Source organism: Plectropomus leopardus, chromosome 15 (assembly GCF_008729295.1).
Source record: "Plectropomus leopardus isolate mb chromosome 15, YSFRI_Pleo_2.0, whole genome shotgun sequence".
NCBI lineage: Eukaryota > Metazoa > Chordata > Actinopteri > Perciformes > Serranidae > Plectropomus > Plectropomus leopardus.
The window spans coordinates 19,604,859-19,619,375 of NC_056477.1; the positions used below are offsets into that span (position 1 = coordinate 19,604,859).

The 14,517-nt window shown below is 40.0% G+C and overlaps 1 protein-coding gene across 1 annotated transcript in view; it reads left to right on the forward strand.

The window, feature by feature from the left end:
• The window catches only part of itga9 (integrin, alpha 9), a 63,953-nt gene that overhangs the window by 14,880 nt on the left and 34,556 nt on the right, over nt 1-14,517 (forward strand). Inside the window, exons 11-15 of the mRNA XM_042502004.1 lie at nt 3,481-3,575; nt 4,962-5,052; nt 5,387-5,432; nt 5,545-5,699; nt 8,339-8,499. Coding sequence (XP_042357938.1) covers nt 3,481-3,575; nt 4,962-5,052; nt 5,387-5,432; nt 5,545-5,699; nt 8,339-8,499 — 548 coding nt within the window. The remainder of the gene's footprint in view (nt 1-3,480; nt 3,576-4,961; nt 5,053-5,386; nt 5,433-5,544; nt 5,700-8,338; nt 8,500-14,517) is intronic.

Here is a 14,517-nt window from a genome sequence, read left to right on the forward strand (position 1 = left end):
TTAGTAACATTAGAAACTGCCTAATGTTGCTTTTGAAAGCATCCTGTGGTCTTCATCAGCAGATAAAGTTTGCTCATTCAAGAGCTGCAAAGTAAAGATTAGATTAGTTGTCAGCCATTAACGGTCCAGTGTTTAGGATTTAAGGGCATATATTGTTAGAAATGGTATATAATGACCTCACCATTAGGTGCCACTAAATTCTGCAGACCTTTAAGTTATCCACCTTATTTAACTATTTGGATAATTGATGAATCAGTTTGAGTCTTTTTTTATAGAGAAAATATGAAAAAAATTTATTCCAGCTTCTTAAATGTAAATATTTCCTGGTTCATTTGCCCCTCTATAACCGTAAACCTGAATATCTTTGGGTCGTGGAGAAAAACATCATAAAGATGTCATCTTGGTCTTTGGGAAACACTGATCAACATTTTTCACAATGTTATTGACATTGTAGAGACCAAACAACTAATATATTATTAGGAAAATTATCAAACTATTATTCAGCAGTGAAAATTATTTAGTTTTAGTCCTCCACAGTCTGTCACTTAAGATGTTTTTAAGTTGCATTAATCTACACATCAAGAACCGTCCTTGCTGACTCATATATTTTTCTTAGATCTTTTATTGTATTGTAAACAAATGATTTATTTAATGAAGTATTCCATATGTTTAAAAGGGAAAGTACAATCCTAGTGTTTAAACATTCTGTATTTTGCCAATCAAAACAAATACAGCTACTTAATATATTGATACCCAACCCGTTGGTCGGGACTCCTTCAGCATAATGGATGATAGATGATTAGTGGGGAAGAAGAGAAGAGGCAAAGATTTCTTATTCACTTTTGTTGTTTTTCTTCAAAAGTTTGGATAGTTTTACCTTTTTGAGCCGTAAACAGTAATTCAATAACAGAACATGAGAAGGTCAGAGGAAAGGAAGAAACTGCTCATAACTGATAGGCATCTGAAACCTGTGACATGGGGTTACAAGGAGGCACTGCTTTCCTTTAAGGGGTCAAAAGCCAAAAAGGTTTGGAACCACTGAAGTAGAGGACCACACTGGAGATCTTATGAGCTTATCTTTTAAACTTTTCATCTTAGTCATTGCCCTTGCATTCTGTACACTTCCAGTTTTATGCAGTACCCACATTAGCAACACAAGAGGATGTTCGACAGCATGTCAGATAGAGATAGGGTAACTTAGAAATGTCCAGATGTGAAGTGGCTTGTCATCAGGGCTGTAACTGATAAATTAGATTGCAAGCATCCTTTGATTCAAGTTCACAAACCCATTATTTGATCTTTTATCAGCTACATGTTGCACAAAAACTGTAAAAATAGTTATATATATTTGTTTGCCTCCCATGATCAGACTCCTAGTTGTGTAGATGTCCTTTTGCAAAAGCCCACTTTAACCCTTTGAAACCTCAGCATATTGGCTTGATGTTTTTCAATATCATGAGTAGAAGACAATGAGCAATTAAATTAGAAATGACCCAGAAATCAGCAAAAAGGTACAACAAATGACCTGAAAATTAGTTTAAAAATAAATGACAACAATAATGATAATAACTTAAAAAAATGAATAAACAAAGAAAAACAAACAAATTAAATGACCTCAAAAAAGTGCTTACAATGTATTATAATTCTGTTACATAATGTTCCATGTCATCATAATAATGATCATTTAATCATAATTTCCCCTAGCTTTTTTCTCGTTTCCCTAGAAAGTGTTATCTATTTTAAAAAAAACAATTTTCTAAATCTACTAATTTCTTGCAATTTGTGGAAAATTTCTTACCAAGATGTAGCCTTGTTGCCTTTTTTCCAATGTTTTTCAAAGAAATAGCACCAATTTGCGCAGGGTTCAGAGGTTTAAATACTTTTGAAAGGCTTCTGAAAGCAGCACAAGAAATGTGATGTCACTCCAGGTTTCAAAGAGTTAATAAACTTTTTTTCACTTCATTGATTTGTCTTAATAAATAGATTTCTCCAACATGTTTTTTTGTTGTTTAGTGGTGTTGACCATTTCAACAACCATGCCACAAGTTTCAAGATGTTTCCTATCATGTGACCCTTGTAACTTAAAACCTTCTTTACAAATGTAATCTGTCACAATAACAACCTGTGAATTCATTTATTTTTTATGTTGCTTTTTTGAAGTTTAATTATTGTTTTGTAGTGATACATTAGGAGGTGACAGTCTTATAAAAAGTATCCTTATGAATCAGCCTCTGGAAGAAAAAAAAACATATGGTGTCTATAAAGCAAGAGAGTCCTCAAATGCACCAAAAATGAGGTCTTTCAGTTCAAAACTACTGTTTTTTGTCCTGAAACCACTAAACTTTATTTGGGCACGTCAACCATTTGCAGCAGTGGAATCACTGGTGACAGGTCAGAGCTCAGATGGAGGTCGTGTTTTCAAAGAAGTCCTTTAATGGTCATCCATTGGTGTATGAATTTATAATCCAGGCAATGGCAACCACTTTTCAATAGTATTTGGAGCCATTTTTGTCATGTAGTCATGCAACGAATCCATTTCCTCTGTCATCTGGTGAGTAAGTCACTCAGTTTATATTCCCCACATCAGCCCCCGAGCCAATATTGGCTGGTTGAGATACTCAGTCGGCGCAACAAACCTCCTCATTTTCACAGACATTTTATTTCAATAAGCATATGGCGAGGAGGAAATATTGCCCTCTCTCACCCCTGTGTGCACAAAGTCATCCAGACACAAATTATCCACACAGAGAGACATACATTTAGCTGTCTGTTTTCCTGGCACGCATGCAGGGTTTGGCTGTGAGGGCTCGATTTGGCGCCCATCTTATGCTTGAGGCTGGTGGCTACTGCCCGGTTTCATCTCTGTGTGAGATACGCCTCGAGGCTTGCAGCCTGGCATCAAGTATGTGCAGAGAAAGATGGCAGCTGGGAAACATAACTCATCCTATAACTCGTCGCTCTCAGTGTCGAGAGCCAGACTTGCTCCCTGTCTGACAAGCTATTATTTACAGCCGAACTGCTACTATTTAATTTGAAGAACTACTGCAGAAATCAGAATACACATTTATTTTAACTGAGAACAAATTATTTGTTTTATTCTACCTTTTAATAATTAGTTGAATATTGTTCGATATTTAAAAATAAGATTACTGAACTCTACCGGTTCTGCTTTGGTATGCTGCAGCACATAGCGAGGAAGTGTTTTCATTTATGAAAAGAAAGTTTATATATAGACTTTCTGTTGAAATGGGATAAGGAGACATTGTTTCAGTGCTCATGCCAGCACTTTATAGTCTTGTTTCCACTCTCTCAGAGCTCGCACAGGTTTAATGGCCACTAACAACACTTAATTGTCTGTCTAACTGTAACAGCTTGTTTCTCAGGATTACTGAAAGCTTTTGCACACATTCACAAACACAGTCATTTCTCATTCATTTTTATACTGACTTTTCACTGTCTGTACACTTTCTGTCCCTTCAGATGTAGCTATAGGAGCGCCTAAAGAGGATGACTATGGAGGAGCAGTTTATATCTACCATGGGGACGCTACAGGAATCATCAAGAAATACTCCCTGGTAGGAATTGTTCCTAGAATACACAACATGCCAGTATCACGCATATTTTTGTTTTTAATTTAAGCAATGGAATATCTTATTCTTACTTTAATCTCTAGTTGTAGTTTCTCCATAGCTTCACCACCGCATGCTAAATTTAGATGAAACCCATGTGTTCACCTTGTGCATCAAGCTGTTGCAGTAGCTGAGTAATGTGTGGTAAACTTGCAGGTGGTGATGTAGTTCCGGGATAACACAAAACACCCACGTAGCTCTGAATAAGGAGCAAGCAGTTCATCATGGACTTTTTTTTGTTAGTGACTTCAAAGATTTTTTTATCTTTTGCATTTTGCATTATTGCTTTTGTGAGAGTGAGAGACTTTATTTCAATAATGAGAGAGAAAGGGCTGGACTCAAACGCAGTAAGGACTTAGCACGCCTTACTTGGTAAGCTACCATGGCTCGCCAACTAGAAAGAATTTCAGTGTTAAAAATCACTCTTAAAATGCCAAATCGGAGCTGTTTTGAAGTATAGAGCTAGAACCGCAAGGCGACTAGCTCAGCTTAGCATAAAGACCAGGGGAAACTGCTAACCTCTGTCCAAAACAATCCACCTACCTGCATCTCCAAAGCTCACTAATTAACAATTTATCTTTTTTATTAAATCTGTATAAAAATGTCAGTGTAAACATGACATATTGGGGTTTTCAAGGAGCTACATGATTCAACTATTTCTTGGCTTTTAAAGCTGTTAGTAGGTAATTTTTGTGTGTGGTTAGCTTTTAAATTTCACTGTCAGGGTAGGTTTTCCCCTGTGTTTCTATTGTGGATGTTTTATTAAATCTAGATACTGGGCCCTCAGATGCACCTATTCAGTCTAATAAGAACTGCTTGTCTAGTGTAAATGCAAAGCTGCAAAGTTTACTTTGGGGGTATGCAGCCCACTAATTATGCACAGTAGTGTTTGTCCTGACACTTTACGTTGTGATGATGACAAAAAAATAGATATAAGACACAATAATATAAAACCACCATGACTCAGAAATTCAGATTAGAAGAATTCATACATGATCTTGTTTGCAGTTTGAGGTGTCCTGTTCTGCTCTGTTTTTTACAAACTGGGAATTTGTAGTTTTTTTGTTTTTTGGCCACAGGGTATTTTTTGCCACAATACTGTGAGTGGCCACTGGGAAAAATTGAAAGCAATGCTGAGCAGTGTTCTTGGGGACTTTGTTTCCAGTATTAATACTAAGCTAACACATGGGTTATTTACTTTAAATCTATAGGAGCGGAGTTCATTCCTCTATGAAAAATAAACACAGAGCAAAAACACATCACACAATGTGCTGTTTTTTTTCCATATTGGCTCACATGTGTTAACTTGAAGGCTGGTATTATCTGTTATAGAAACTGTCTGGGCGCAGTGTAAACCCTGGTCTGCAGATGTTTGGCCAGTCAATCTCAGGCAATGTGGACATGGATGGCAACGGATACGCGGGTAAGAACATACCAGACTAGATGGAGGCTTAACCACGTCAGAAAGTAAGATAAAAACTTCAACTATGAAAGGATGAGATGATGAAATATTTGTTTTCCACTCTGATGGTTTTGACTCTCATTCTCTTGCAATCGCGCTGCAAACACTCGTGATAGAGGCATCTTGTTTACTGCATTCCTCGGCTGACATTCAGACTTAGCCAGCATGACAGTTAAAACCCTCTGTGCATTGTTTTGGATTTGCAGGTGTAAAGAGTGCTGTGAGCTGATGTTGCATGTTATTTATATCCTCTGTATGGCTTTACAAATCAATTATGTTCATGTTTTCATTTCAGATGTCACTATTGGAGCCTTCATGTCAGATAGTGTGGTGCTGCTGAGGTGAGTCACAGAATCATTCTCTGCGACACTGCACTGTTTTCTTCTACTTCTCAGTATTTTAATGTCTACTCTATCCCTCGCTGTGTCCTTGTGTCGGTTTGTGTGGTTGCAGGACCCGGCCTGTCATTACGGTGGATGTCTCCATCTTCCTGCCTGTCTCCATCAACATCTCTGTGCCACAGTGCCACGAGGGCCACCAGAACCTAAACTGCTTCAGTGTTACTGTCTGCATGCGCTTTCGGGGAAGACAGCTGCCGGGACAGATAGGTGAGGATAAATCCTGACAAGAGAAACCTCACAAAAGTTGTCAGTCCAGTCTGTCCATTATAATAGACATAACTGCTCCAGGATGTCTATATCTATGATGGCTGACACTTGACTCCACCTAAATGCTCAGACTTGACTTGATTAGATGTCTTTGAGGCAATCACATTGTTCCACATCATCTAAAGTGGACTGCGGTAGAGCCAAGCCCCCTTTTTTAACAAGCATGGTTGACTGCATGAAAAGAGGAAGAGGCGGGCTCTTCAGTTGGGTTCTGAACGGGTTAACCACATGTTAATATTGTGACTGAAGTAATTCTGGTGAATTTGCTTATTAGCAAGAGCCAAGAGGCAATTAGCTTAGTTCATCATATACCATTAAGGCAGGGGGAAACAGCTAGCTTGGCTTTTTCCAAACGAGAAACAAACACCTACCATCACCTCTAATTCTTAGTATATGCTGTATCTCACAAATTCAATACTTAAAACCAGAAATTTAAAATGACAAGCTGTGGTTATGTTTCTTTCTTGGCGTCCAGCGCCCAGGCTCAGTGACTGTTGATGGTGCTGTGAATTTTTTTCAGGTGAATCCTAAAATCCATAGATCTCAGTAGTAGTCAGTAGTAGTCTTGATCATACAGAGCATATTTTGGTCATTTTGTGTTGTGAGGAAAGGAAATTCATACCTCCTGAACTTCTGGTGGTTATTTAAATGGGGGAAAATATGTAAACGTGATCATGCTGAGCAGTTCTCCCCAAGCTTGGAGACGGTCGGTGTGGTTAGCCTTTGGCCCGTGGTGGACTGTTAGTGCGTTTGGCCAATGGTTTACCCTTCAGCCTTTGCAAACTGGCTCATGGGTGCGGTGCCTGTTAAGTGCTGAGGTGCAGTCCTGTTCCAGTGTTTGGGTGTGGTCACTCACAGCCCCCCCAGGGGAGCAGGAGCCCTGTTGTTACATAATGACTACGTCCTGGCTCACAGCAATAAAGCCTCTCTGTTTAGCCGTCTGGCGAACATCGTGGAAAGTGTAGCACTGTGTGTTTGGTGACTCCCTTAATGAAACCTTCCTTTGCCTCCTCTGGAGTGAGCTCATGGCGTTCCTCTAGTGGATGAGGAAACAGTAGGCTTTGGTCCCCCTGGGGTGTGTTTGTCACCCGTCCCACTGTTTTACCAGTGTGACGTGCTCTTGAAGCAATTACTCCAAACTGAGGCTGATTCATTCAGAGGAATGGTTTAAATGGCCAGACGCCCATATACGGTTTTCTCGGAAATATTGGTAATGTTTACTTCATGCTTATGATTTCTCATTTCAAAATAGATTTAAAGTTGTCCTGTGCCTTAATGACTCTAAGGTCAGGGGTGGAACCAGCAGGAATGTTGTTATTGAAATGTTTTCTGTCATATTAATGCTAGTTCTGCCCCACCAGCTGGAAAATGACTTCCTGTTTTTTTTTTTTTTGTTAATCCTTGTCTGTTTGCCTTAAAGGGACAGTTCACCCCAAAGTAAAAAAAAATACATATTCTTTCTCTTACCTGTAGTGCTGTTTATCAATCTGGATTGTACTGGTGTGAGATGCAGTGTTGGCGATATCAGTCCTAGAAATGTCTGCCTTCTTTTGAATATAATGGAACTAGATGGCACTCAGCTTGTGGTGGCCAAATCGCCAAAAAAATACATATGAAAAACTCAACAGTAATGTGTCTTTCCAGAAATCATGACCCACTTAAATGTAGGAACGACATTCTTTCTACCAAACAACACCCACCAACAGTATCAACACGTAGAAGGAAGTGTGCATCTACTAATAGCTCACCTAGCTCTACTGAGCTGGTGAAAGTTACAGCTCAGCAGATAAGGATGTAATTAATGTTTACATCTCGTGCAGTCGCGAGCCTCTTGTTCATGAGTAGATTCACACTTCCTTCTGTGTGGTGATACAGTTGGCAGGTATAGTTCAGTAGCAAAAACAATAGTTCCTACACAAAACTGCTCATAACAAGGTCTGTGGATTATCTTGATTAACTGGGCCATGGTTTCTGAAAAGATTTCTGTTGACTTTTTTTAATTGTATTTTTGGCCGAGTACCATCTAATATCATTATATTCAAGAGAAGGAGGACAGCTGACTTGGCAACTCATACTGAAACAGTCTTCATAAATAAATAGCACTACAGGTAAGGGGAAAAATATGTATATTTTTTGTATAAATGTGTAAATTAGTTACTGTCTTTGCTGGCTTGTAGATGTAAAATGTGGGAAACATCTCTAAATTCTCTCTCTAGTCTCTGGTTGACATTGGAATTCCTAACATTTTGAAGCCAATGCAAAGTGGGGGTACATCATATAGCAAACCTATAGGAAATTACATTAAATTAGCACAGTTTTCATTACACACCATGGAACAAGGGCTCTTGCTAAGTTAAAGTAATATCAGAGGATTTGACCAAAAAATGTCAAACACGTTCCCATCGTCCCTCTGACTCACATTAATTTTACTGCAATAAGCGATAAATCATTTTTACCCACGTTTCAAAGTCAGTCACCAGAAAACCAAACCCTGCATATTTGACATGTTTCTTAAGATTATCTTTACTTAATCATCTGCCGCTGTCGGTTGATGTTATTTTTTTTCTGTCTCTGTTCAGAGTTGCTGTATAACTTGACGGCTGATGTGGATATACGTCAGAAGAGCCAGCCTTCCCGGGTCTACTTCACTCAAAGCGGATCTCAGATCAGCCAGATGAGCCAGCAGGTCAGCTTGGACATCAACAGGGAGGCGTGCCAGCGCTACACCGCCTATGTTAAGGTAAGGTTGGATTTTCCCGTCTCAGTGCTTGCTGTTTGTGTTGGGTCGTCCGTGTGTGGCTCATGTCCTCAGCTGATCTCTCCACTGCTTTCACATAACCTTGAGCACCCCCCCCCTCCCCCATGCTGATGTGTGATATGAGTTATTTGCTTATGTGGTTTGTTTTTCTTTTTATCTGTTTATGTGGCTTTTGGTTAGAGCATCAAAGTCCAGCTAAAATGTTTAGACAGATCAAAACAAGAGGAAAATTAAAATGTCAAGATATATTAAAGGCCATCACATATCCCATAGAGCAGTGACTGCTGCAGCTGAAGGCTACGGATCAGCAGGCATCTGCTGGAAGCTCTTTGTGTCACCCAGCTGTGTTAGGTTAAAGGTAACGCTTGATGGTTCGTGAAACCATGCTGCTCAAGTGTGCGCGTCTGCAGGAACTGACAGAAACAGGAAACAGAGTCTCCTTTGTCATTGCATAGATCATCTATTGTCTTCCTCTGTGGTTTAGCCTCACAGCCTCAGAGCGGGTCCTCGTCCTGAGGGCACCATCCATGTTTCACCTCCTCGATTGTGGAGGCCCACAGCAGGCCTGTAAATTTCACTGGCATTCTTAACTGTGCTCTCCAGGCGCTTTCACCGTGGGAGGCTGAGCTGCTGACTGAGGGGGGCTGTCATTAACACGCCTGCCTCTCTTCCCTCAGCCATTCAGGCTGTAATGAGTGTACATCACATAGCAGCAATGGGCTCCTTTTATTCATCACATTATCACAGTTATCAAGGTTTATTCGGTGAAGTTTGGCACGTGTTTATACAGGTTCCTCAGTAAACCTGAAGGGAGGAATCTAACATTTCAAATGTAATTTTCACCTCCCTCCATCGAAGTTTCAACACACAGAACATAAACAACAGAGTAAGTCATGTAAAATAGTGTTTCTGCCCAAAGTAAATCGAACATTTCAACACTTGAAGCAAACATCTTTTGGGTTTGTGGGTGGGCGAGTGAATTATCACTCAGTTGTAGCTCGTAGCTGCCACATATCTGTGGCATCTCTCCGGCTGTGAGATAAACACACTTATACCTTAAGTGCCATCCATCAGGCCAGATGTCACTTCAGGAGAGAGTCGTGTTTTGCAGCTTAAGGTACTAGTGTTGCCGGATGAAATAACTCTTTGATGTTGTTAAAGGAATCACTCTGTTTGGGGGGAATTTTGGTTTTACAAGGTGTTATGTGCCCAATGTTTCTTTGCCTGAAGCAGCAACTTACTAAAAACTATGCAACTTGTCATTTTTACTTTTCAATTTTTGTACGGTTTTAAGGTATCCTACACTTGGCCCCCCTTCCCTTCTTCATGTTGCCTTTATATGTACACTGCAAGCCACTATTGTAGGAACAGTGCTTTTCTTGTGGGCTTCTTCCGGGCTCCAGCTCATTAAAGGGCCAAATATGAGAATGCCATTGACCTTCTCATATATTTCTCAGCTAAAAAAAGGGAATTGGAAAGTGTGTTTCCCAAATTGTCAAACTATTCCTCTAATACACAGTGAATGTTTCAACTTAGAGATGACGCAGATGACACTACATCATCCATCTGTTGAGAGTGTTTGGATTGGCTTGAGTGAGGTGTGAAGTGCAGCATGGTTGCCACTTGAGCTGTGTGGATTATTATTTTTCTCTACATGTGGCCACAAATTCCACCTGCTCAGCAGCACAAAGCAGTGGTGAGATTCCCAAAGTTACAGACAGCTTAAAAGCCAGGACAGTAAAAGGTGTGGTGCCCAAATTACAACCTCACCAAAGTGTTTACAGGTGAAATTACCTTAGATTTGTATGAAAAGTAAAGGGGAAAAAGATAACAACATAGTATGATAGCCTAACCATCTGCCATGACGTATGTGTTTCTCCTTAACTTGAGAGAAGAGCTAAAGAATCACTATAATCAGAGGTGATGTGGCTCCACTCTGAGATGGGTCTAGTCTGCTTGACCAATTGCATCATTTATCATCCTCATGTGTCTGCCCACATGAGCCAGTCCTCCCATTCCCCAGAAGAGGTATGGTAATGGAAAGCAGCTGGTTGCCCAACTGCATCCCCAAGGGTGAGGTGGGGGGATCGTGCACCCCCGCCCCACCCTTCACTCAGCTAAAACATACAGTGAAAACACGGGAATGAGGCTGGCGTCACAGCAGGGGGCTGGGCTGCTGTTATGTCAACTAGAGCTGCATGCTGGCGCTGCTGATGGAAAACCCTCACGTCAGGGTTGATTGCTCAAGCCCTGATGCATGAGGGCCGGTGGAAGCAGGCCATGAGCTATTCTGAGCCACTCTCACGTTTTTAACTACGCTGACCATCTGTCAACCCCGTTTGTTGACTTTATAAATTGTATAAAAACTTTTCGAGGACCTCAGTTAACAGCAAAACTTAATAAGGTGCCGTTAAAGTTGTATTTGTTCTGCATAATGTACTGTACATACAGCAACAGGACTGGAACAGACAAGTTCAATTTTCACCATCTGAAATCAAGTAAAAAGCTGGATGGGCCACTCAGTAAATCATGTAGTGTTGAGAACACAAGGGCATAGCTGGAGTTGTTCAGAGAGCACAGAGTATAGGAGCTAATAGTTCAAACCTTTTTTTCAAGAGTAATTCCTCCTGAAATTATGCAAGTCTTTCATGTTGATCATTTTAAACATGTTTTCTTTGGCATTGATGAACAGCATACCAGCCCACCAGATGGTCTTTGTTTGGTTATTTTTAGCTAAGTAAACCCCACACAGGCATTTTACTTGAGTTGTACCTCAGATTTAGGAAGGAAAAACAGTCCTCACAGTGATGACTGATGAATGATGAGAGTTCAGATGACCAGAGGTGCTGTATGCGTGAGATGGCAATGACTCATTCAATAGCAGAGCCCCTGACTTAAGGCAGGAATTCTTCAGTTTGATGCATTTCATTAAGAAATATTTTATGTTACCCTCCTGTGGTGTGTGTCTCAGTTTGTAGGTTTTGAGTATTATTCATGTTCAGCTGGACGTCTCAGCAATTATAGCAGTGTCAAGGACAGAAAACTGGGGCAAATATTTCTGAGACAGGTAACTGACTTGCCCTTACTTATTAATGTCTGTATATACATCTTATCTTATGTAGGGTGGGTGCGATAAGGATCACACTCAGTAGATAGAGGAACAGCAAGTTTAAGAGTCATCAGGACAATCTTTCAGACATTTTGAATCTGAAGCAACACTGGCGAAGCTGTGAGGCTGTAAATGCTAACAACAGCATGCTAACTTTCCTAACCACCACCCTGGATGTAAAAAGAGACCTTAATACAGCTTTGGAGACAGGCCCCATTCATTCCAATGAAAGTTGCTCAGTGGCACATGAAGCCAAAAAAGCTCTTTTTCGGGGGTATGAAATTACCCTGATTGTCTGCATTATGTGGCCCACAGAACTTACACACTAGAAACTTAACGGCCAAGTGCCACCACGCAGCTAACTTCCGCCAGCCATGCGGCTAACTTCTGGTTTAATGGTCCACTAACTTGAATAAGGATAAATGATTGAATCTTGCAGCTCTGCTAGACTTTCAGATGTTATTGGACTGAACAGATCAAATCCTGATTGATTTGAGGGGGTTTTGATACTCAGAAAAATTTGTCCACTGACTTTTGCAATGGAAGTCTATGGGGAAAAGTCTTTATTAACTCCATGGAATCACATTACGGACACGAATAGTGTAATTCCACTTTTGGCCACTATGTGAGATTGGCTTCAAAGTCCAGTGCTGTCCCTGGGGGCTTGGTGTAATCTTAGTTTAACATCTAAGCATATGTTAAAATTTCAAGTAGAGTTGAGGTTGATGGGAATGCAGTTAGTTTTGTAGGTATTTGGGCATAAATTCAAGTATTGAACTAATTGACTTTACATCCTGTGCCTTCATCAGGTCAAAATTTTAAAGAGTTTTTACCATTCCTCCTGATGTTTACATGAATGTCTCTCCTAAATGTCATGGCAATCCATCAAACATTTGTGGGTATATTTTGTCTGAACCAAAGTGGTAGATTGGCCGACTGGTATTATAAACAAACAAAAATGAAATGACAAAAGTATTCAGATCTGCATTTTGTGCAAATAGGGAAAATTGAGAAAATCAAATATTGATATTTTTTTCCAAATACCTCTATATCCATATTACGATGGTAGTGTTTCGTTGACTATTGGTTCTTTCACAAAATATTTACACAATGAGATTTTTGATAAATTATCATCAGCAATGTGGATATAATGATTAAGTGTGTAAATGTTAATAATAAAAAAGTTAGAACTGTCTGGTTAGTTCAGAAAACTACATCATCAATTTACTGCAATGCAGCCTTTAAAATCAGGAAAAGACAACAATTATAATGTTATGATACAAAAAAGTCTTGTATCACAATATCTGTATTGTAAGAATTTTATCAGCCCTGAGTGCAACACGTGGAATGTCAACATTGCGCTGTAACATAAGTTTCACTATAAACTCATCATTCATTGGGTCAAGTATTGTTTGGTTGGAGGCTGGTTTTTACTGCTCACTTGACTTTGATTTATGCTCGTCTTACTAAACACGTTTAACTATTCCTTTGTTAGATGTCCTACACTTCTTCTGTGATATACATCTCATGGCATGTTTACATCTTTGGCAGCTTATCCATCATCATATACATGTTTTTACTCCTGCAGTTCCATCACAGTGCAGTGCACGTGAGCCTTGAAATCATGCCAAGAGCCATCCCCATTTGTGGTCATGAGTGGTAATGTGTAGATGCATTGCCGTCTCCAAGGAGGAGCTAAAATAGGTTTTTAAAGCCCTGCCTGTAACAGTTGTCCGTTTAATTTAGCTTGTAAAGTATCCTGCTCACTTTCCCCCCTCTCTCCTCTGCCCTATATTCCACTGCGCCCTATATCTCATGTCCCACTAACATTTGCTTGGCACCACTGGGGTATTTAAAGGTCCACCAAACTTCATTCTGATGACTGCCGCTGTTAGTGAGGCATCTAAAGGATGAACATTATCTGTCAAAGCTTAATGCGCTGAGGCCATCACCGGTCTCTTATGACTGAATGGAAAACTAGAGACATGTTGGATTTGAGCAACACAATACAATGATTATGGGCTGTGAAGCTACAGAGGGAACCAGGTTCTCTGCATCATTACCTTCGCAAATTCAATTGAAAGGAGCTAATGTTTAAACCTGCCTCTGTGTCTGCTCGTTAGCATTACACTGCACCTCATTCATGTCTCTCTTAAATGCTTTATTTTGTAAGAAAACAAATCCAGAAAGACAAACAAAGATAACCTGAAGCTTTACAGGTTAGAGAATAAATCCATGTTATCGGAGTTTTGTGTTCTGGTGCATCATATCAGGTTCATTCAAGGTCCACTTGAAAGTAATTACACTATAACAAGCTGCCTGTTTCCACAAATGACCAACATCTAAAGTAGGCTCTAGCAAATGATTAGGTCAGAATTGGAGATGGTAGAGTTGAAACGATTTGTCGATTCATACATAAGTGGTTCATCAGCAGTGATTCTGATTAATGGTTATTTTCAGCTGCATTTAAATGCTCAATAGCTCGCTCTTTAGGTTGGTCAGTGCACAAACCTATCCCCACCCATTGCTGGCCACAAATTTAGCCTAGTAGGCCGATATTTGGCATGGAGGTCAAGTGTTTGTTTGTGTGTGTGTGTGTGTGTGTGTGTGTGTGTGTGTGTGTGTGTGTGTGTGTGTGAAGATGTGTGTTTGTGTTCAGCCTTTTGACTAAAAGGGAAGGGATGCAATGGTAATGACCCTTTACAAAAAGGCCCAGAACCTCCAGTTGCACTCAGACTTGCACAAGATTTTGTGGAAAGATTAGTCATGAGCCAAATGACAGTTGATTAACTGTTCATGGCAACCAGCAACAAGGGGAAATTTGTGGATGCATGGGTGTGTGCTATTGTGAATTTGTGCTTGTTTAAGCAAAAATGCTGAAAATGTACCAG